This window comes from Mycotypha africana (assembly GCF_025528875.1).
Source record: "Mycotypha africana strain NRRL 2978 chromosome Unknown BDF20scaffold_8, whole genome shotgun sequence".
NCBI classification, from domain to species: Eukaryota; Fungi; Mucoromycota; class Mucoromycetes; order Mucorales; family Mycotyphaceae; genus Mycotypha; species Mycotypha africana.
The window spans coordinates 676,052-696,601 of NW_026515732.1; the positions used below are offsets into that span (position 1 = coordinate 676,052).

The 20,550-nt window shown below is 37.4% G+C and overlaps 6 protein-coding genes across 6 annotated transcripts; 3 read left to right on the forward strand and 3 right to left on the reverse strand.

Moving 5' to 3' along the window:
- Positions 1 to 1,629: 1,629 nt before the first annotated feature.
- On the forward strand, positions 1,630 to 3,989 carry BDF20DRAFT_914863 (Cullin repeat-like-containing domain protein; the record flags this gene model as incomplete). Its single annotated transcript, XM_053084238.1, has 8 exons — positions 1,630 to 1,680; positions 1,758 to 1,832; positions 1,898 to 1,997; positions 2,060 to 2,144; positions 2,212 to 2,326; positions 2,384 to 2,486; positions 2,552 to 3,186; positions 3,258 to 3,989. The coding sequence occupies 8 exons, from the start codon at positions 1,630 to 1,632 to the stop codon at positions 3,987 to 3,989; spliced, it is 1,896 nt and encodes a 631-aa protein (XP_052934078.1).
- Positions 3,990 to 4,115: 126 nt separating this feature from the next.
- BDF20DRAFT_837366 (uncharacterized protein) lies at positions 4,116 to 10,613 on the reverse strand (the record flags this gene model as incomplete). The annotated part of the gene is made up of 3 exons (XM_053079044.1): positions 4,116 to 10,014; positions 10,084 to 10,298; positions 10,365 to 10,613. The coding sequence occupies 3 exons, from the start codon at positions 10,611 to 10,613 to the stop codon at positions 4,116 to 4,118; spliced, it is 6,363 nt and encodes a 2,120-aa protein (XP_052934079.1).
- A 154-nt stretch (positions 10,614 to 10,767) lies between these two features.
- Positions 10,768 to 11,932, forward strand: BDF20DRAFT_882264 (40S ribosomal protein S13). The gene is made up of 2 exons (XM_053081713.1): positions 10,768 to 11,273; positions 11,473 to 11,932. Exons 1-2 carry the CDS (start codon positions 10,852 to 10,854, stop codon positions 11,504 to 11,506), a joined length of 456 nt encoding a protein of 151 aa, XP_052934080.1. The 5' UTR covers positions 10,768 to 10,851; the 3' UTR covers positions 11,507 to 11,932.
- Positions 11,933 to 14,032, reverse strand: BDF20DRAFT_882265 (putative smu-1 suppressor of mec-8 and unc-52). The gene is made up of 5 exons (XM_053081714.1): positions 13,883 to 14,032; positions 13,392 to 13,807; positions 13,129 to 13,316; positions 12,560 to 13,054; positions 11,933 to 12,491 (listed from the first exon to the last, which is right to left on the reverse strand). Exons 1-5 carry the CDS (start codon positions 13,906 to 13,908, stop codon positions 12,069 to 12,071), a joined length of 1,548 nt encoding a protein of 515 aa, XP_052934081.1. The 5' UTR covers positions 13,909 to 14,032; the 3' UTR covers positions 11,933 to 12,068.
- Positions 14,033 to 15,778: 1,746 nt separating this feature from the next.
- BDF20DRAFT_882271 (major facilitator superfamily domain-containing protein) lies at positions 15,779 to 17,705 on the reverse strand. The gene is made up of 6 exons (XM_053081715.1): positions 17,477 to 17,705; positions 17,343 to 17,406; positions 17,078 to 17,247; positions 16,814 to 17,008; positions 16,229 to 16,735; positions 15,779 to 16,141 (listed from the first exon to the last, which is right to left on the reverse strand). The coding sequence occupies exons 1-6, from the start codon at positions 17,649 to 17,651 to the stop codon at positions 15,888 to 15,890; spliced, it is 1,365 nt and encodes a 454-aa protein (XP_052934082.1). The 5' UTR covers positions 17,652 to 17,705; the 3' UTR covers positions 15,779 to 15,887.
- Positions 17,706 to 18,299: 594 nt separating this feature from the next.
- Positions 18,300 to 20,003, forward strand: BDF20DRAFT_907032 (Rho GTPase activation protein; the record flags this gene model as incomplete). The annotated part of the gene is made up of 7 exons (XM_053083337.1): positions 18,300 to 18,378; positions 18,455 to 18,542; positions 18,708 to 18,815; positions 18,893 to 19,257; positions 19,318 to 19,395; positions 19,464 to 19,589; positions 19,654 to 20,003. 7 exons carry the CDS (start codon positions 18,300 to 18,302, stop codon positions 20,001 to 20,003), a joined length of 1,194 nt encoding a protein of 397 aa, XP_052934083.1.
- Positions 20,004 to 20,550: the final 547 nt, after the last annotated feature.

Genomic DNA, 20,550 nt, shown 5'->3' on the forward strand with positions numbered 1-20,550 from the left:
TCGATTATACTATATTATTCTAAGCAAAATTGAGTCGAAAGATTTACATTATACAATACACTTTCCTTGTGAAATAGATTGTTCTCAAGTCAAAGACCTACTAGTAATAGTAAATAAACAGTCGTAACCACTTTCCTAGAATTGTACACAAAATAGACGGTTGGACAAGATCCAATATATCAGCTGGTCATCTCTGCTTACATCCCAATCGAGCTTCTCGTTAAAATAAAAACATAACAAAGGAATTGACTTGCTGTATATATATTAGAATATCAGCTACTATTTGTGGGAGTATCACCGAGCTCTTTGTACTTGATAAGACCTTCATGCTTGTAATAAAGTAATAGAATTATACTTTTTCATTTTCAATCTTTTTAAGGATGTCTGAACAATGAAATACAGGTAATCGTTAAGGAGACTATCAGCATCTTTGAGAATGAGACCTCTCATCACTTGATTTTGTTATTGGATCATAGATAAACAAAGAACCACATTATTGCATAGCATGTATAAATTACGACTTTTGGCGTTTTTTTTTTTTTTTTTTTTGGTAGATTACTTTATTCAGAAATAATAAATTAGTCACACATCGCTGAGGGATGGAACATGGAGAGGAAAAGACAAGTTCTATGATGGGTAATTAGTCGAAGGCAGCCGCTTTCCGCGAGAGTTGCGAGGAAGACACACTCAAGGAAATTATATTGTGTGCTTTACTAGAGACGGATGAGGGATGAAAAGGAATATCATGGAATATCATTCGAAAAAATGACGTCCAGATAGCCCAATGGATACTGAAGCAGACAGTGAAAAATCGAGATTGCTCGGACGAAGGTAGTGATGGTGGCGTGTGTAATCTGAGAGCGGCAGAGATGCTTTAAGAATCAAAGCAGAAGGACGGGAAATATGCCGCGAGGCCTTCTTGCCATATCTGCCAGCGTTGAGAACAACTTCTTGTGAAATGTTCAAACATATCAATATCATGATTACAAAATCTGCAGGTAGCAGATGAAACTACCCCTGCTGCTTTTAAGACTGATAAGCATGGTAATTTTTTCAAAATGATGCGATAGCCTAGGTCACGAGCCGGAAGAAACAAAGGAAGGGACCAGAACAGATTGAACATCTGTTTGGGAGCTACCCCTATATCTGCTACTTGTTGTATTTGGCTGTTAGGATAAAGCCTAAACGCTGAAGCCAAATGAGACCAAAGGGCACTGTTGGCCAATCGTCATAGTAGTGATGTTTCTAAATCTTGATCTGGGTTGTCGGTATCTATAGAAGAGCTTGCCCGCAATCTATTGACGTAGGCTTGAAGTTGCACTGTAGAATCTATGAGTACTTGGCCCAAAGATGTGAGTGCAACCGCGATTTCACATTATATTCTCCTGGTCGCTTCATTATAGGTGGTTGGTGGATCGGTTATGGAAGAAAAAAGTGTTTGCGACCAACTTGGGATCCAAAAAGAAATCGGTCTGAGATAGCTTCGTAAAGAATCCCAATCTAACAATTGATCGGTCCAAAAAATTTTCTATAACCCGTATAAATATTTCCAATAAAAAGTCCGAATTTTTCTTCAAACACTCTGAATCTAAAGCGAAAATACTGCAATCTCTCACATAGCATTTTAGTATGTTTATAGGTTTGCGAGTTATCGACCATTTCAAAGGATCTAATGCCAACGTAAGTAAGGAAAACCTGCTACAATTCTGGTACTGAGATTAACAGGCTTTTGTAGCCCAGTTTCACCGATTGATAAGATAGATGACGATGTGGCAGGAGTAGATGTTCTTCAAAAACAACTGAATCGTATGAATGGACTTTCTGATAAATTGGTAAGTTCAAGTATTATGCACACAGATTTAGCGAGCCTATTATACAAACCTTCCAAAACTCTTAGGTCAATATTTTAGATACATTCGATGATAGACTTTTAAAACTTGAGGCATCTATCCTCCCCATACATAAATCAACTCAGAATTTGACAAAACTCGCGAATAGTAGGGCTTTAGTTAAAATATACTTTCGTGGATTTATAAAAGCTCATGTATTACTCTTTTAGATATCGATGCAACCTTGAAGGAGGCCGAGAGTATAGTCGAATGTCTAAATATGCCAAGTCGAGAAGAATCGTTTATTTTGAAAGGGTATAGTGAATGATGAAATAAGCAATTGTATACTGTTTAATGGTAATGCTCATCTTAATGTTTATAGACCAGACGAAAATAATGTATTTCCGTATCTAAAGGCAATGGGCCGCTTAAAGGACGGAGTGGATGCAATTGAAAAGAGCCAGCTTCAGTCTTGCGACAAAACTACCAATCAAATGGTAAGCAGACAAATATGTGCACTATTTATCAGACAATAAACTCATAGTAAAATATAGAAACAATTGCTGAAAGCAGGCATGTTACACTTAGAAACTTTGTTCAGAAAGTGGCTTTCTGGTTTAAGCGGTCCTGTCGATGTGAATACAATGCTTAAATCAAGTAAGCATTCCTCACTCTTTCCACATACTCTGCGAATAGCACTCTTATATTTTTAGTCTCCGTAGATTATGAAGTTATGGCAACCGCATCAATTAAGCAACTATCTCAGCTTTCAACCTATATATCTGCATCAGAAATGGAAACAGGCTATTCAGTAGATTTTACAAAATCATATATTGAAATTCGCTCCGCTTTTATGCAACGGTCATTACATCCTTTGTCGCAAACTGTACAACTTTCTGAAAAGCATCAAGGTAGTTCTTATGAAAGAGGATCCAGTGAGTTTTTAAAGTATACAGAATGTTTTACGAAAATGTTGGAAGCAGAAAACAACTTTGCAAAACAGATTATTATCAGCGATCAACGCAGAGCGGCTGCCATTAGAGGGACTATTAAGCCGGCAATAACAGAATATGTTGCGGCAGGCAAACAGCTAAATGCTATAGCAAAAAGACTGAACTATACAGAAACTGCATTTGTGTTTGATATTATCGAAAAGTTTGACAAAGACTGCATACATTACTTAGAGGACATCAGCCGTATCGTTCCTTTACATGAGATCCATCAAATGATGAATGCATTCAAATTAACTGTCCTTCGGAATTTCTACGAATTTATGGAGGAGGTTCGCGGCAGAAAGGATATTAATCACCCAGTGACTTTGTCAAATGATGGTACAGTACATGAAATGACAAGTAACGTAGGTGATCATTATATAATGAATTATATGCGGGAATTCATTTTTTAAGCTGATCTCTTGCATTCATTTAGACTCTGAATTACTTAAAACGGCTTTATCTTTGGAGGGATACAGTTGAGCCTCTATTAATTTTGATAGGCGATGGAGGCTGGAATGTAATGCCTTCACCTCAAATTTTAGCAGATATGTCTCGCATACAACAGGGAGAATCAGCTATTGGAACGGCTCTCTTAGCCAAATTCTTTGTTGACGCTTTAGATCAAATGACATCGACACTTCAACAAAAATCAAGAGGTTATAAAAAGCCCACCCTTGCCACCATCTTCCTCCTTAACAACTATAACCATATTTTGAGACAAATTCGTTCTCCTCCTCTGAACGCTATATTCGATGATGCCTCCGAAATGCAATTTAGCAAATTGGTTAAGAAACAATTAGATGCTTATCAAGAATCATGGAAGCCATGTGTTGAGAATTTGATGGATGTAACATATGTACAGCAAGGTGCTATCAAGAAAACTATGGGCAGTCAAGAAAAGCAAATGGTCAAAGATAGATTCAAAAACTTCAACACAGAATTTGAAGAAATTACAAGGGCACAACAAACTTACGCTATCCCAGATACTGAACTACGAAATCAAGTTATTCGTGATGTCAAGAATGTCCTTATACCAATGTATGGACGCTTTCTTGAGAAATATCAAAATACAGATTTTACAAAGAACCCTGTAAAATATATCCGTTTTGATAAAGAAAAGATTGACAAAATGCTTAGTCACTTATTTGAGCCTACAGCGTATTAGTCAATATTTTATCGTTTCAAGTAAAAACAAAACAACTATTGATATATTGTTTGCCCATTTCATTCTTCAAAAAGTGCTAAAATATACAGATAATTTATTTACAAGGATTAGTTAAGCATTACATTTTTAGTTGAAAAATTTATCTAGGCTTTCACCAAGATGCGATTCAATTTGAGCATTGACTTGTTGTACATATTTCTCGACACGAGCATCGTCATCTTCCATTAGTTCAGCAAGGAAGGAAATGCTTTCAGCTAAGAACAATAACCATTCTTCACCAAGACGAACATAGAACTCTTCAATACATTTCAGAGCAGCCAATCTAATTTCAGGATCGTCCTCTCTCGTCTTAAGTAAAACCTTGTGATTGAGAGGTTTCCAAAGAGTATCATTTGACACAGTGACAGCCATTTGCCCAACGCAAGGAACAACATAAGCAGCCATACGACTAAGATAGTCAGAATTGGTTCCTTTACTGGTAACCAATAATTGGTCGACGACAGGATCCAGCACCTTTTCAAACTTGGTAGCATTCCAGAGATTATCATTATCGTACAAGAAGGATTTACGGAGTGATGACATAAGGTAGTTCCAGAGGACATCAATAGGTTGTTCTTCCGTCTTGTAGTACTCTAATCTCATAATAACATCGTCTATCAAATAGCCATAGTAGGGTGTAAAAATAGTCTTCAGTTTTTCCAAAAGAGCGTCAACCAGTTTGTAAAAGAAGAGAGCGCGAGACGAACTGTCTTCGGACATAGGAACTCCTTCAGTAGCCAATTCGACCGTTGCCCAATCAATAACTTTGAGGAATAACGGCTTGAACAGAGTTTCATTCAACTTCATAACCAAATCGAGGAAAGCACTGATGATAGCATCTTCAATTTCGCTAATGGCATTCAGATCGAATTCTTGTTTGTGAGCGCGTCGAACATCAAACGCGATTAAGAAAAATTTAAACAATTGTTTATAATGGGAAGTCATTACAACCCTTGTCATGGAGCGAATGGCTTGGGAAATAACAGAACACAATGCCAAAATAGATTTTGTGCCATTTTTTACCGCTATTTCATAGAAACCGAATAATGGGTTGAGAAGAACACGAGGAGACACAGTAGTGGCCATTTGTGACAAAACTCCAAGCGCCTTCTGTTCGATGGCAGCTCTCTGAGATTGTGAAGCGTCGTAAACATACACAGACGAATGCAGGAGGCCATTCAGCATCTTGGTAATATAAGGACTAATGAAATGGGGTAATACAGCAACAATAGTTTCAAGAGCACTAATGACACCAAGCTGTAAAAGATTGTTAGGATTTTCTGCTTTGACAGTCGTATCAAGAATATTTGTGATGAGAGGCATGAATTTGGGCAGATGAGGTACTGCACGAGGACCGATTTCAGCGCAAATAACAGAAAGACATACAAGACTAGAAATTTGCAATTGTGCATCAGTGGATTGAAGACAATCAACACCAATAACTGTAGGAATTGCCTCGGCGAATTGACCAGGATAAAGGTTACCAAGAAGCTTAGCCAAGGATGCGATGCATAACAAAGCAGATTGCTTGTTGATGGCACGGTCTTCATCATTAGCTGTACTTGCTGATTCGTTCTTGATAGCGGATGTAAGGTCACCAATCATGTTAACAAGTACATCTTCATAACCTTCAGGAGCATGACCTTCAAAGGCAAGAATCTTCTCATTTAAAATATTCAAAGCTTTGCGTCTGATAGATGTATCAGCATGTTGCATTAGCTTGGTAATAACTCCAACAAAGATATCTAAAGGCAAAAGAGCATTGACCTTGTCTAAAACATCGTAAACGACCTTTAAAATAGCTCTCCAGAATTTGGCAACACCCGCCAAAGCATCCTTTGATACAGAATAGCTATCACGGAAACCAGTAAAGTAACTAACGATTTTCAAGATCACTTCAACGCACTGGAGATAATAAGGCTGCATGCTTTGAGTAAATTCTTCGCTGTTGCTAGATTGCTCTAACATCTTGTTCAAAAATCCCTTGGACGTAAGTAGTTGGCCAACAAAATTGAGAGTAGCGAGCTTGAATTGACGAAGCTGCTTAGCACTATGCTCACGCATATTGAAAAGAGAGACTTCCTTTTCGTCCATACTGATATCTTCAGGTTTCTCATTTGGTAAGATTAGCAGACCATTCAAAAGAGACAAAATAGCCTTCATCTGTGTCATAGGGCTGAAGTTCTGACAAATGAGCAGACTAAATTCCGTAAGGGACTCTGCTTCAGAGCGAGCACCTCTTGCAAGCTTCTCAGTATACTTCTCCAACAAAAGTGACGTGATAGCATACAGGAATTCATCTTCGCCCAAAGTATGGATAAGTACAGTAAAAAGACGCAGACGCCTATGCTTTGGAATATGGAACAAAGCATCAACGAATACCTTAATGATAGGTTTAACTCCGAGGACCAGAGCATTCTCGTCGTCATTATTGGACTTTCTGCTAGAAATGACAAGCGGAGGCAAGATTTTTTCGAGAGTTTGCTGTATGACTTGGAAGCTGTAGTTATCATCCTGGCGAAGGACATTAGCACCCATAAATGTAAAGACTGGCATAATATTATGTAGGACACTTTCAGGATACATAGAAGCAATCGTTGCCATTAATAATAAAGCTTGGTTGTGCGTCTGGGGATTGCCAGTTATACGAATACATTGAACGACAATGTCTACACGGAGTGCGGATTCTTCCACAGAGATACCATTCTCCTCGGCGTGATGGATAATACGAGCCAGAGAGGACATCAGCAGCTGATTAATGTACTCTAATGAAACAGGTGAATCACGGAGATCTGCATTCACCATAGAAGTCAAGACATCAAACAAAGGCTTGATAAGGCAAGTGTCACGAATGATTGTCTTTGCTTCCAATAATTCCAAAACAGTGACAAGTTCATAGAGATCGACAGTAGCAGCGTTTTCATTTTCAATCATACGGCCACGCTTAGCATTATGCGTAGCAGCCATAGAAGTTGCGGTTCCCATCAAATTCTTAGCAGCAGCACTGAGGTAACCTTCCAACATTTTGGCATCGATATCAATATTGACCAAAACAGTTTTAGCGGCACGAACATCATTTTGAACACCATTAGTAGCAATATCAATTAGAGACTTGAAAATTGCTTGCTGAGCATTGATATTCGTTTGTGCAAAAAATTCGGGTGTGATCTGTTGAAGAGCATAATGACGAGTAGAAACTTGCCAACCATCTTCATCGGAGCCTTCAAGAATATCCTTATTGCTAAGCAAACGGAGGAAAAGACCCAAAGTTTTATCATTCTTAGTACCCATATCAACAGCATTCAAGGGTGAGAAAGCATGAATCAAATAAGCGATCAATGAGGTTGAATGAGGAGAACGAGGCTCATTTAAAGTTGTTTCAAGGAGAGGTGCAAGAGTTTTAAGCTTGAGGGAGTCGGAAACGGTATCCAACATGCTAAGCATGCTGATTTTCATCTGAACTGTAGGGGCATTTACTATATGATTGAGTAAAAACGTGACAGTATGCGTTCTACGGGTTTTATGTTGCTTTTCACTTGACGCAGTACAGAGAGAGAGGTAATCCTTGAATAGGTGCACAATATAGTTACGATCTTTGGTTATTTCAGCATGTCTGAACCACACAAAGTCAACAAGATGAGCCGCTTCGTTTGATCTCAAGGAAGGAACAGATGCGCTTTCGTTATAGAAGGTATTAACAGGAACTACATTTAGACTAGTAGATAACTTAGTCTTGGTGACATTATCGGTAGGCATTGACGTATCGTAAACCTTATGGCCACTAGGTAAACCTTGAGTTTGATACGCAGAGTGAATAAGTTTCAAACAATGTAATGCTTGAGTTCGGACAGAATCAGATTCATCGCCAAGTGTAGGGAAAAGAACAGGTACCAAATGTTGGAAATCAATATCAGTTTTGTTGCTGGTTATAAATTGATTGAGATATGCAGATGTAATTTGCAATGTGCGTGCGCGAACAACGTAGGTATAGTCAGTATTGGTCCAGACACTAGTCAAGAAACGGAGTACATCATCCTCTAACTGCTTCTTGAATAATCCAGTGATTAAAGACTCGACATTATCGACAGAGGGTCCAGCAATAATCGTTTCGAAAATTTTTCTAATCAGGGTGGTATAATCGTTATTTGTTGTCTCTTTGCCATACCAATCTATTTGACCCTTGGGACGTTCAGTTTGTGAAGCAATGGTAAAGAGAGTATATCTGGCAAGTTGTATATATAAGGGAGCAGTAATATCATCAATGTTACGCAGTTGTTTGAAAACATCCTTTGGAAGTGAACCATTCTCTGGCATAAACTCCTTTTTCAAAGGTATAGAATAGAAGGAATTTGTATGTTGTTTGATAACGGATAGCATGGAGTTCAAAGCCTTCAAACATAACGAATGCTGTTCTTTCGCTTCAGTTATAATCGAAATAGCCAGAGATACAATCAACTGACTTACAACGCTTTCAGCGGTAGATTTACTCTTAATCATTTCTGTCCAGAAGCTAGCATAAATAGGTTGCTTGTTTTGCTTGATAAGATCAGCTTGCAACTTGATTAATTTGGTGGGAACCTCGAACAAATCACGGTTTTCCGCTGTGACAGCCTTGAGATTTTCAACAATACTAGAAGTGATAATAGCATCCTTTATTGTCAAGGAGCTAACGAACTTCACTAATCTGGACAGGTTATTGCTGGATGCAGCAAAAACAAATACAGATAGAATTCGAGCGACTTGTGCGTCTTGACCAGGATACTTCTCCAAGAAATCTTTCAATAAGAACTTCAAAGCCGTAACGGCATCTTTGGAATTGCAAGCACCACGTTCCTCAAATAAATCAGATAAAGCATCAATAATCTTTTCAGAGGGGACATATTCTAAGAGGTGTTGAGGCACTTCCTCGACGGCATACGTGAACAAACTGTTAAATCTGTCCAAACAGGCAGTAAAGGAACTTTCAAAAATTTCTGGTGTTTGATGAAGAGGATTTGACTTGTCGTCAATGATTGTTACCAGCTTTTTCATGGCTAAAAGACGATTTACTGTATTTGGACTGTTCAAACAGAGATAAAGTGTTGTATTGGCATCCTCAATGATTTCATGACCAGTGCCTCTGAACGCAGAAGAGGTGAATTCGAAGAGTTTCTTATTGAGTTGAGCGTTATTCTTCGTTTCAGTCAGCTTCGATTCCAATACGAGATCCAACTCCTCGACATAACGTTGCGAAATTATTGCCAAAAGTGGTTGATATTGAGAGACAAAGCTAATTCTTTTTTCTTCATTCTCATCGTTTTCAGCAAGAGACAGATATTGGTCCATGATCGTTCGGCACAAAAGCGAAATGTTATCACTCGAAAGGTAGTCATTGGTAATCAAATTCTCAAACAAACTAATGTGTTTTCCCGCAGCAGCCAAGTCTCTCATAAAGCAAGCAAAAAAACGATCCGTAGCATATTTATCGCAAATTTCCAGAATTGTTTCTTCGAACTTTTCGTTAGATGTCATGGCTGTAAAGGCAGGCTTTGAAATTGATTCGAAATTTTCCTGAGTTTGACATAGGTGTACGACCGTCAAAAGACAATAGCTGTAACAACGTTTTTTGCATTTCCTTAACATTGTAGAGACTAAACTCTCGATGCCATCTTTGTTGAGGACAGCCTTGGCTGATAATTGAGAAACAATCATATACGACGCCAATTGTAATTCAGGAACTTTCTTAGCCCGTAATCCATCAACAAGATGAGGCATAAGCGCTGTAGTCATGAATTCGGTGACAGAGGATGCAGAGTTGATATAATCAATCAATAGTGCTGTAAAAAAGGAGTATAAGGTTGAGAAAGGAACTAAAGCCTTGGTAACCATTCTACAGATAAAGTCGAAAATATGCCTATCCTTCATCATCTTCTTTATTAACAAACTTCGTTCCAATGGAACCATTGACTTTTTGATCGGCTTCAAGAATTCCCAACTTGTATTCTCCCTAAAATTACAAAAAAAAATAAATAAATTAGAAATTGCACATTTTGCAGTAAAGATACTGTGTACTTACTCAATATTCAGAATGGAGACCATTTTAACAAATGATTTGGTTTCATGATATGGTAAAATACATCTGAGGATTGATTCCACATTGAAATCATGAATGCGGAAGCGACGAATAAGGTATTCCAAAACCTTCCCTGAGGGTTTCAATAGAAAATAAGGTGACAATTGAGAGAGGAAAGCATTGATACTGGCGTCCAATTTCTCATTTTCTTCCTTGGTCTAATACCAGAATTACATCAGAAACGTTTAAGCCTGCAAAATGTTAACAATCAAAAGAAAACCAACCTGTAAAATTCTATCAACAGACTTCATTTGCTCAGAAAAGAGGGTTTTTTCAAATGGTGCAAATTTCTCGTCGAGAATAACAAGCTCCATGATGCCATTATAGGCAATAGAGTAAATCGTTTCTAAGTCTTGATCAGCAGCCTCACGAGCTGTGAACAAAAAAGACGGCCTTGCCTTTCTTGATATTTCACTCACATTACGCAAGTCATGCGTGCCGATCTTCTTAAGCTGCTGTTGCAAAGAAGACATTTTGACAGCTGCTGTAAACGTTACTTTTCGAGCAAAATTGCGAATTAATTCCCTGTTTTCTTTAATTTTGCTGGAGTTCAAAATAAGAGAAAAGACAGTCATTTGCAAAGCCGCCTAAAAGCTGTCAATTTTTAACAGCCTAAAAAATTTTAACATAAAATTGCGATCTACCAGCGCAAATAATTTGCTTCCTTCTCTTTCTCCTCATTCAATTTCGAGATCTTAACAACTAATCAAAATGGGTCGTATGTATACTTCTGGTAAGGGTATCTCTGGTAGTGCCCTCCCCTACCGTCGCACTCCTCCTTCTTGGGTCAAGACTTCTCCCGAAGAAGTTGTTGAACAAATCTGTAAGCTCGCCAAGAAGGGTCTCACTCCCGCTCAAATTGGTGTTGTTCTCCGTGATTCTCATGGTATCCCTCAAGTCAAGTCCATCACTGGTAACAAGATCCTCCGTGTTCTCAAGGCCAATGGTCTTGCCCCCGAAGTTCCTGAAGATTTGTATCACCTTATCAAGAAGGCCGTTTCCATCCGTAAGCACTTGGAACGTAACAGAAAGGACAAGGACTCCAAGTATCGTTTGATTCTCATTGAATCTCGTATTCACCGTCTTGCTCGTTACTACAAGACTTCCGGTCAACTTCCTCCCACCTGGAAATAGTATCCTTTTTTGATTATATACTAACCTTTCATTTTAGCGGTTGTGCGGGTATATGTGTGGTTGTGTGAAAAATGAAATTTTGGGATCGTTCATCAGTTTTATGCCTATATTGGACATTGCGTCAGAGTCGGATGTCTTCTGCAGAGAAGACAGGCTCGGTAACTGTCCTCCTTAACCCATGCTTTTTTCTACTAATAGTGAATCTACCACTGCCTCTGCTATGGTCGCTTAAGTTCGTATTTCAAGTCTTTGATCGCAAGTTTCGGTCTTCACTGTCAAGGAAAACTGTATCTTTTTCGTACGACTTTAATAGGAACATATCATCTACCCTTAGAAGAATCTCATTAAAGTTCATACAGTCTCTTTTGAGATCTGGAAAGAAAAATTGTTTTATATGGGTTTGTCAATTGTGCGCTTTGTATGTGGGTTTAGTGGATGTTGAAGGTTTTTGCATAGATCCAATCTTTTTACTTACCCGAGGATGACAAATTTCAATCACTTTCTATCTTGATCTATCCATGAAAGTTGTATTCACACTGTCTGATGGGTCTGTTTTAAGCATTTATGGATCTATGCTTTTCAATTTTAAGATTACTGTCCTTCTCAAGGATTATGAGAATTCTTTCATGATTATTTTATACACCAATAAAAATTCTATTTGTTTATTCTTACGTTTTTATTGCACTGTGATCTTTATTTACTGAGAGAAATTATTACGAATTACATTTCACTAACGGTAATAAAATGCAATCTGGATCAAATAGTAAGTTCCGAAAGGCTAATGGTATTACTCCTCATATTTGTTCATCGTTAAGTGATGTATGTTTATACAAAAATATACGTCGTTTGTCATTGTTGATAGCGATTACGTTGGAGGACGGATGGGCTGAGATACCGATAACCTCGTCGTCACAAACTTTGCTGTGGCTTAAAAATTTCTCAGCGACAATATCATAGCAATGTAGGAATGAATCTTCCGATAATATGTATAGGAAGGAACCTTGATGAGACACAACACCACTGACAAAGTTTGATTCTGATTTGTTTTTTATAAGTTTAAGTGTTAAGCCTTGATCGCTCAATATTGCTGCTGAATTGTTTGAGTAAATAGCCACAATTTTAGTGAACTCTCCTGGAATGGTGAGAACTTGTTGTACAAATATGCCTTCTGCAGCCTTGATGCTATGTAAGCAAGCACCAGTAGTATAATCCCAAATCTAAATAATTAACATCAGAATTATGTTAGTAATATTTACATTGGTGGCCTTCACATTATTGTGCTTACCTTCACGGTTCCATCATTGCTGCCACTTATAATCGTTGTATTATCCGAACTATACATAACAGAATTTACAAAAGACGTGTGTCCTTCAAATAATTTGACAAGCTCCCCTGACTTCACTTTATGTATTTTGATTGTATGGTCATAGCTACTGCTCAATATTTCGCTTGCGTCTCTGTTAAAACGTATGCAAGTAACACCTTGACTATGCGCTGGTGAGAAACGCTTTGTGCAAAGTCCTGACTGGATTTTCCAAATGGCGATTTTTCCATCCGTTGATCCCGAAGCCAGAATTTCACTGTCTGTACTGAAGCATAAGCATATAACTGCTTGATCCATCGCCATCAAATTTTCTTCCGCTTGGTATTTTAAATCCTTCCTCAGTTTTCCATTAACAGGGTTCCATACCTCAATGAAACCATCTACAGAGCCTGATACTAAATGAAGTCCGTTTGGTGAAAATATTGTACATTCTGCATAAGTATTCTTCCCTGGCATCTATAAGGTAATTGATGAATATTGAAAAAAGAAAAATTATAACTGTAACAATCTTCGGTATAGCACTTTCATACCTTAATCTCTTTGTATTTATCATTAACACAGGCTTCATCCTCAATTTGTTGATTAACGGCTGACCCACTGAATACATCAAAATTTGCTTCTGTCTTCAACAATCCTTGGTGACGTTGCCATTTAATGCAATCTTCCAACAAACTCATGAGCCGAGAAGGCTCGACAATATTTACTTCACTAGCTAATCCTAAAGTTACAATGACAATAATTAAAGCGATCATTAATTCGCCATAGAAAGACAAAAGTGTAGAGGTCCCTTTACCCTGCGCTATTATTTGTCGTCTTTTTTCTTTTGTCATTCCCTGTGGATAATGTTCTTTGGGATCTAACACGGAACGCGATAGTGTATGCTCTAACTTCAAGTATCTTTCTGGCTGGCGCTGTTTTAGGATGTACATCGGCTCTGTTTGACGTAATAGAGTGCGAGCTGCACTTAACTCACGCATTTCGGCCAATTCTAATACAACCTGCTCATAAAGATCTAAGAGTTTCGCCGCTGGCAACTTCAAATCGGCGACATGTCGAAGTACTTTATCCCATTCGCCTTTTTTGATTTCAGAAATGAAGTCTTCTTTATTTTCCAAAGTGTTTACTTTAACATTGGTTTCCTGCTCTAGCGTATGTAAAGTCTCGTCGTACTTATTTTCCTTCAAAAACTGTAAAATAAGACGAATAACACTTGAAAGGGTAAGTTGTGGGTAGCTTATTATCAAATATAGCAAGGATTGGCATCAAAGATAAGGCGTATCTTACTCTTCTGACTCTATCTCAATAGACATTTTAATTTATGCTGTGAGCGTGAAGACAGGAAAGAACTTTGGTTGATTTGCTGGAATTTTTGGAGTGCTGCTGTAAATTCAACGACACGGAGTATTTCTTTTTTCTTTTTAATTTTTTTTTTGAACACTGTGAAAAATCTGAACCAAATGGGCAACTGGCAAGCTGAGTTCGTTATAGCAATTTGAAAGGGCTATGAGCTATAATGTATCTCTCAGATAAATGCGTTGGTCAACATGTTTCTGAAGCACCAATACCGCGTTGTTGGTGAAATGATGTAAAGATCATAACGTAAGAACAGCATTAATGTTTGCAGTACATATGCAAGTAAAGACAGTGTTATATTTCTCACCATGTGCAATAACCCTTCGCTTTCTATGCAACAATACAATTTAGACCTTCATTGGCGTTACAGTGAATGCAAGTTAAATTAGCTATCTTCGAGCGGGTATAGATCCGAGGAGTAAAAGAACACATAATAAGGCTCTTGAGTGCGTTTCTTACTATTATTGTATAAAGTTATACATAGTCGATTTGTTGAGCCACGCAGTTAACTCTGAAAGCGTTGCTTAAACAGCTAGTGTTACAGACGAGCACATCACTAAACATTCATTAATAAAGGTAATGCTCTCATTGCGCCTTCAAACTTGTCCTAAAATTTGATAATCACACAAATTTGAAGGATCAAACGACATTGTTTCTATTGTTGTTACCCCTTCGCGTTAGTGGTATTCTGAAAATGATGCTTAGCCGCTTAATTCATACCGTGTCTACGGTTGAACTGTACAAACTAAACATTTTTGAAGACCCAACAAACGCTTGAACTAATAGTATGGACAATAATGAAATCCTATACCTACTTGCGAAAAAGAAATAAACACTTATGCCAAAGCATAAGCTTGAGGCTTCATAACAGATGCCAAGAGAAAAGAAATGATGGGTATTCCAACCAATGTCTATACCCTTTTGAGCTTAAGCCTTATAAGCAATTTGTAGCTTTTTTAAAGTAATGGATACATAAATTTACGCTTAACTATAAAATAGTGTATGAATCATAGCACAATACGAAAACTCTACGAAAATACAAATATCATTTCCTCACCCTGCTGTCTTTATTGAAAGCACTCAAATAGGCTTACTGTTAAGTTACAGTCGACTGATAGCTTACATTGGGGACCATGATGTCTGTGATCATATCAAATAAGAAGCAAACAGCGTTATTGTTTCTCTATTTGTACTTCTTTCTCTTCAATATTGATAACTCTTATACAATAATATAATTGATTCGAAAATATTACGAGTCAAGGCATGCTTTCTTCGGCTAAGCATTGTTAATTCCTCCTGTTCCACCGGCCCCTCGGAACAGCGAGACTTCGTTTACAATCAGTATTTGAAAACATGATCAGAACAACGGAAAGCTCTTCGCCTGGATCAAAACAAATTTCAATTTACAGCAAGGTGTCCAATATCATTTGTCGTCTCAACAACTAGAAAAAAAAGGAAAGTTTTGAAAGTTGGCCTTTATATAAAGGCGTTCTTGATAAATGATGCGTATACTTAAAAGCCATAATAGATCAAGAATGAATCGAGGCGGATATAAGAAAATAGCTAGTAATAAGTAAGCTATACTAACTGGTTTATCAAAAATATGCAATCATTGATGGTATCTCTTACGGGTACCAGTACTTTTATTGGCTTTATAACCAAAAGAAAATTCTTTCTCTGTTGCAAATGGGAAATTGAAAAAACGCGGGAACTCAGTGCATTTGAAGCAAATTATCTAATCTCCTTGAGGCTTTTCATTGAGTCGCACAGATCGAGATCATGGAGTACAACCATAGCTTTTAAGTAACTAACGAATTGCATAAAACTTTTTCGATTTACTTTATCATGCTATAATATGTTCGTATTTAATAAGGGTATGCTAGTTTCGTTTTCCGGAAACTGAATCAAGTACTAAAGGCATGATATATGATTGTGATTAAGTACTGCTTCCTGTTGTGTTGTTGCTAGGATTGTCAACATATTTTTTCTTTGACTCTTGAGACATAGTATCAGCATTAACGGATAAATCTTCAACAACATATCGAATCCATTTCGAACCCATGATACTATAAAAAAAGACAGCTACAAATGCAATCAACGGAATCACGAAGGATATATTTATATTCACCTTATCATGAATAACAGCTTGAACAGGTGGAAGTACAGCACCACCTGAGACTCCCATGATAACTGACATAGATAAGTTTCCATACGGAAATGGTTAGTTTATGTAACTAAGTATATGTAAGTATACAATTCGCAAACCGTCCTACTAACCCAAGGCTGATCCTCTTTTATGATTTCTGCCTAAATCCCTTGTAGCCAACGCAAAAATGGTGGGAAACATGATGCTCTCAAAAAACATGATGACAATCAAAGCATAGGTTGTCGCTGTTGTTTTCATGGCAATTACAAAGATATTGGCAACAATTGCTGCCAAAGCGAAAAACGACATGAGGTACTCTGCTCTATATTTCTTCAAAAGAATAGCGGCAACAAATCTTCCGACTGTAAAGCAAGCTTGACCGACAGACAGGAGTATGGAGCCTCTAGAATCTGGGAAGCGTCCGACTTCATTACTGTAAAACATAAATAGGGAAGCGACACACACCTGTGCTCCTGTATACATAAATTGAGCAAGTGCACCTAATAGTAAATGAGGAGACAAAAGAGATGGTCGGCGAGCAACTTCGCCTGACAGTTTAGCTTCTTCCACTATTATAGCTTCTTCATCTACTTCCGGAATTTTGGTAAAACAGAATAATACAGCAATACAAAATACGCCTAATAAAATATATATCGAAATCGGTTGTTTAGATTGATACTCTTTTTACTATCAACTTTTTATAGAAAAAAGTATACCACAAGCAACACCTATGTAAGTCCATTTTACAGAATCCAGATTGTTGTTCGTAGTGTCCTCGCTACCTCCGAAGAAGGCGTATGACGCAACAATAGGGGCCACACACGATGCAAGCCCATTGAAGCCCTGAGCTATATTGATTCGGAGTGACACATTTTTTCTTGATCCGATAATTGTAATATATGCATTGGCGCCTATTATACATGTATAGTATCGTTCATTAAAAGCAATACGATTAAGTAAGCAGCTATTTTGGCACTCACAATTTTCCAAAGTAGCTAAACCAGTTGCAATGACAAAAAGGGATGCCACGAACCCTCCAAAACTCAAGTTTACTGCGGAGGGGTAGAAGCATAAAGCTCCAATCACATAGAGTGCCAGCCCGAGAATGATTGTCCTTTTGTAACCGAATCGTTTGGAAAGTATGCTCGCGCTTTTATGAAAAGTAAAACATTTCCCTGGTTATTTACTGCGTATTTTATTCCTACGCATTAGCTGTTTCTTTAATATGGTACTGTTTCTACTCACGGGATACTCATCACAAAATAAGCACCGAAATAAGCTACTTGCATATACGTTGTTTCTGTTGTTGCTGTGTATAAAAAATGTGATGTTGGTTTCCATCAACAGTGTTTATACTCATGATAAATCAGTGCACCCACATATTCCTAGAACATTTCGGAAGTGCTTGTTCAACGTATCTAATAAGCCGTAACTGAATCCCCATAAGAAGAATAAGGTAGTTACTAGGGCGCCAGGAAGTAGATAGCTTTGTCTTTTTATAACACCGCTTTCCAGCCGAAAGTTATCCTTCTCTGTTGTGTTGGGATTGTTCATACTGCTATCCAGATCGCAATTAAAAATATACTGCTGAGAGGAGATCACTAAAAATGAAAAAGAAACAAAAAAAAAGAACGTTGCTTTTGAAAATAGAAAGACGAAACCTTAATGAACGTACACATCACCTGTGCATTACCAGCCGAACAATTACACGTTCTGATATTATTCCCATACTAATCAATGATGTTATTGTGTATGCCTCAATTATCCGATATACTACATTATGATATGTTTTTTATCATAAATTCTTATGATAGCACGGACTTAACTCAAACTGATACAAAGAAAAGTCTAAATGTATGCCTTCGAGTTACGTGTAACACCATTCCCGCATAGAAACAGATTGAGAAGCCCGATAAAAACAATTTTAAAAGTTATTTCTCACATTATTTTATCTGCATCAATCTAAAATAATCCATAAATCTTGACGCGCTTGGAGCAGTTTATTGAAATAATTTAAATGACTTTGAGCGTTTACTTTGACTGTTATCAATCAGCTACGAAAGCATAGCCGTGTACCTTTTGTAGATTATTTTTATTGCGGACTTTTATGCAAAAAATGGCAGAGCCCTTCAGTCTTAGATTTAAAGCTTTATTTCTTTTTTTTCAATTATTCCTCAACACTACTCACAAACAACACACACAATGTCGAAAGTTGTTCCACTCGCCTCCAATAGCCCGGAGTACAAGGGTATTTCAGCGCTGAATATCTTCTATGAAGCTGGTACGAGATTAACTTTCCGTTCGTAATTCAAAAAACAGCTCATTTACTCGTCCTGCTCACTGTTTATACGGCGTAGGTCTTGATAGTGATAGTCGACCTATCTTAGTTATGTGTGCTGATAACCTTCCCGATCCCGATATTTATGAATACGATCTTATATTATCGTATGTACTAAATAGAGGAGCCTTTGAGTTTCTGTGTAGCATTATTTTGAACTGAATTATCGTCTCTGTCCTTATAGATTCATCTTTGCCAGACTGTAAGCATTTTTTAATTAAAGATACCTTTCATTCCGTTGCATATTAACCGAGCATATAATGTAACTTTAGGGATGAATTTGTAGAAAACGACTATGTTATGGTTTTCTTTTCATCACCTGCGCGATATCGACCCGGGTGGAGATGGTTGTTGAGAGCTTACCGTTCTCTAGATCGCAAGTAAGGTTTATTGTAGGATTAAGAGCTCAATAAAAAAACTCGCTAAATTTTCAACGTTTTTTTTCTGTTCCTTTCAGATATAAAAAGAATTTGAAAGCGCTTTATGTTGTTCATCTATCAAAAGGTTATAGATTGGTATTCGATCTCGCAAATAAAATTGTCAGCCCAAAATTCGCCCGCAAATTGCATTATATACAGAGTCTTGAAGAGTTGAAAGCGAACATATCTTTGGCACCACAATTTATACCGCAAAGGGTAGTCGACTATGATCAGCAATTGCCTATAACCACTAACGTGACGACAATACAGAAATCAAAACGCCCTTTACCCTCATTAGCTTTCGGACGAAAATTAGAGGAGCTGGCCGATTTAGAAGGAAATACCTCAACACAGTATATTCCTACTTTTGTGATACAGATAGTAGACCATTTACGCGAAAAAGGTAATGATTTTGAGGGCTTTTATGTTTCTGTAAATATTTACTAAAGACGTTCATTGCCAGGATTGGACAAAGAGGGCATCTTCAGAAAATCACCGTCTAGCGATGAACTACGTTTTGTGAAAAACAACTTCAATAATGGTAAGCACATGAACGCAAGTTTATTTGAAGAGATTTTTCGCAGCTGACTACAACACTACTTCTTATAGGCGTGAAAGTGGACCTTGACGAGTATGATATTGATGTGTCCGCTGCATTATTAAAAGTGTTTATCAGAGAACTTCCATCACCTTTAATCAATTTAGAGTTTAGCAAAAGTATTGGCTCTTTACCAGGTACTTGATTTCAATTGATTTGTGGGCGCCACTGTTGTTTTAACGTTCGTAAAATATATTCTAGACGCAAATGATTGTTCTGACGAGTTAATCAAGGATGTCAAGAGAAAATTAAACGAGCATTATCAACGCATTCCAAATTACTACACCTTGCTGAGCTACATTTGTAGATTTTTAAAGGAAGTTTCAGAACATGCTCACAAGAACAAAATGGATACGCACAATTTAGCTGTGGTATTCACGCCGAATATGATCAGGGCGGAAGAGGTTAGTCCAACTGATACTTATATGGCAGTGCCAGACAACAATCAAGCAGCTTTAACAGATGCTGCCGCCTATTTGAAGATGATGAACAGAGGAATGTCTCTAGTACAAGTGTTGATCACCAAATATGAACAAATATTCGAGCAGTAAAAAGAAAAACAAAGGGAATCTTTGACCTATTATTACAATATACTTTCCTTAATGAAAAAATCATATAAAAATCCACTGTATCTGACAGCAATCTGAGAGTTGATCAGTTTGAATGGTAAATTTGTAATGTTCTAAAAGTTGATTTAGAAATGTAAAACTAGTATATGCAAGTATTATATTGTAGAATTATCACCATACAGAAGACTACCTTGGCTTATAATTAAACACTGCAGCCCATGGCTTGCAGAAGTATGAGTAGATGCATGGAAACCGACTATCTACTACATCGTCTTGACTGGAGCACTCTCACGCATATAATGAGCATAATTGGATGAACATTGAATCTGAGATATTTGCTAACGTTATTGGTAATTGATAACTGTTTCAAGTCAATGACTATGGTACTCTTCAGATGAAGTAGAATTTATGGATAATTCATGTGCAATAAAATTTTTATAACCTACCATCTCGATAAAGTATATTTTCTAGCATATGAGAAGCTAGATTTTGATCAAATCAAGTATAATGATAACAGTTTCAATCAATA

Excerpts from the sequence above, each read along its gene's own strand:
- BDF20DRAFT_882265 (XM_053081714.1), bottom strand. The coding sequence starts at position 13,908 with ATGTCTATTGAGATAGAGTCAGAAGA. Across the intron at positions 13,808-13,882 it reads ATTGAGATAGAGTCAGAAGA|TGTTATTCGTCTTATTTTAC; the intron begins GTAAGATACGCC and ends TACCCTTTCAAG. Across the intron at positions 13,317-13,391 it reads ACGACAAATAATAGCGCAGG|GATTAGCTAGTGAAGTAAAT; the intron begins GTAAAGGGACCT and ends TTGTAACTTTAG.
- BDF20DRAFT_882271 (XM_053081715.1), bottom strand. The coding sequence starts at position 17,651 with ATGAACAATCCCAACACAACAGAGAAGGATAACTTTCGGCTGGAAAGC. Across the intron at positions 17,407-17,476 it reads CCGAAATGTTCTAGGAATAT|CAACAACAGAAACAACGTAT; the intron begins GTGGGTGCACTG and ends TTTTATACACAG. Across the intron at positions 17,248-17,342 it reads TATTTTGTGATGAGTATCCC|CGCGAGCATACTTTCCAAAC; the intron begins GTGAGTAGAAAC and ends TTTTCATAAAAG.
- BDF20DRAFT_882264 (XM_053081713.1), top strand. The coding sequence starts at position 10,852 with ATGGGTCGTATGTATACTTCTGGTAAGGGTATCTCTGGTAGTGCCCTC. Across the intron at positions 11,274-11,472 it reads CTTCCTCCCACCTGGAAATA|TGAATCTACCACTGCCTCTG; the intron begins GTATCCTTTTTT and ends TTCTACTAATAG.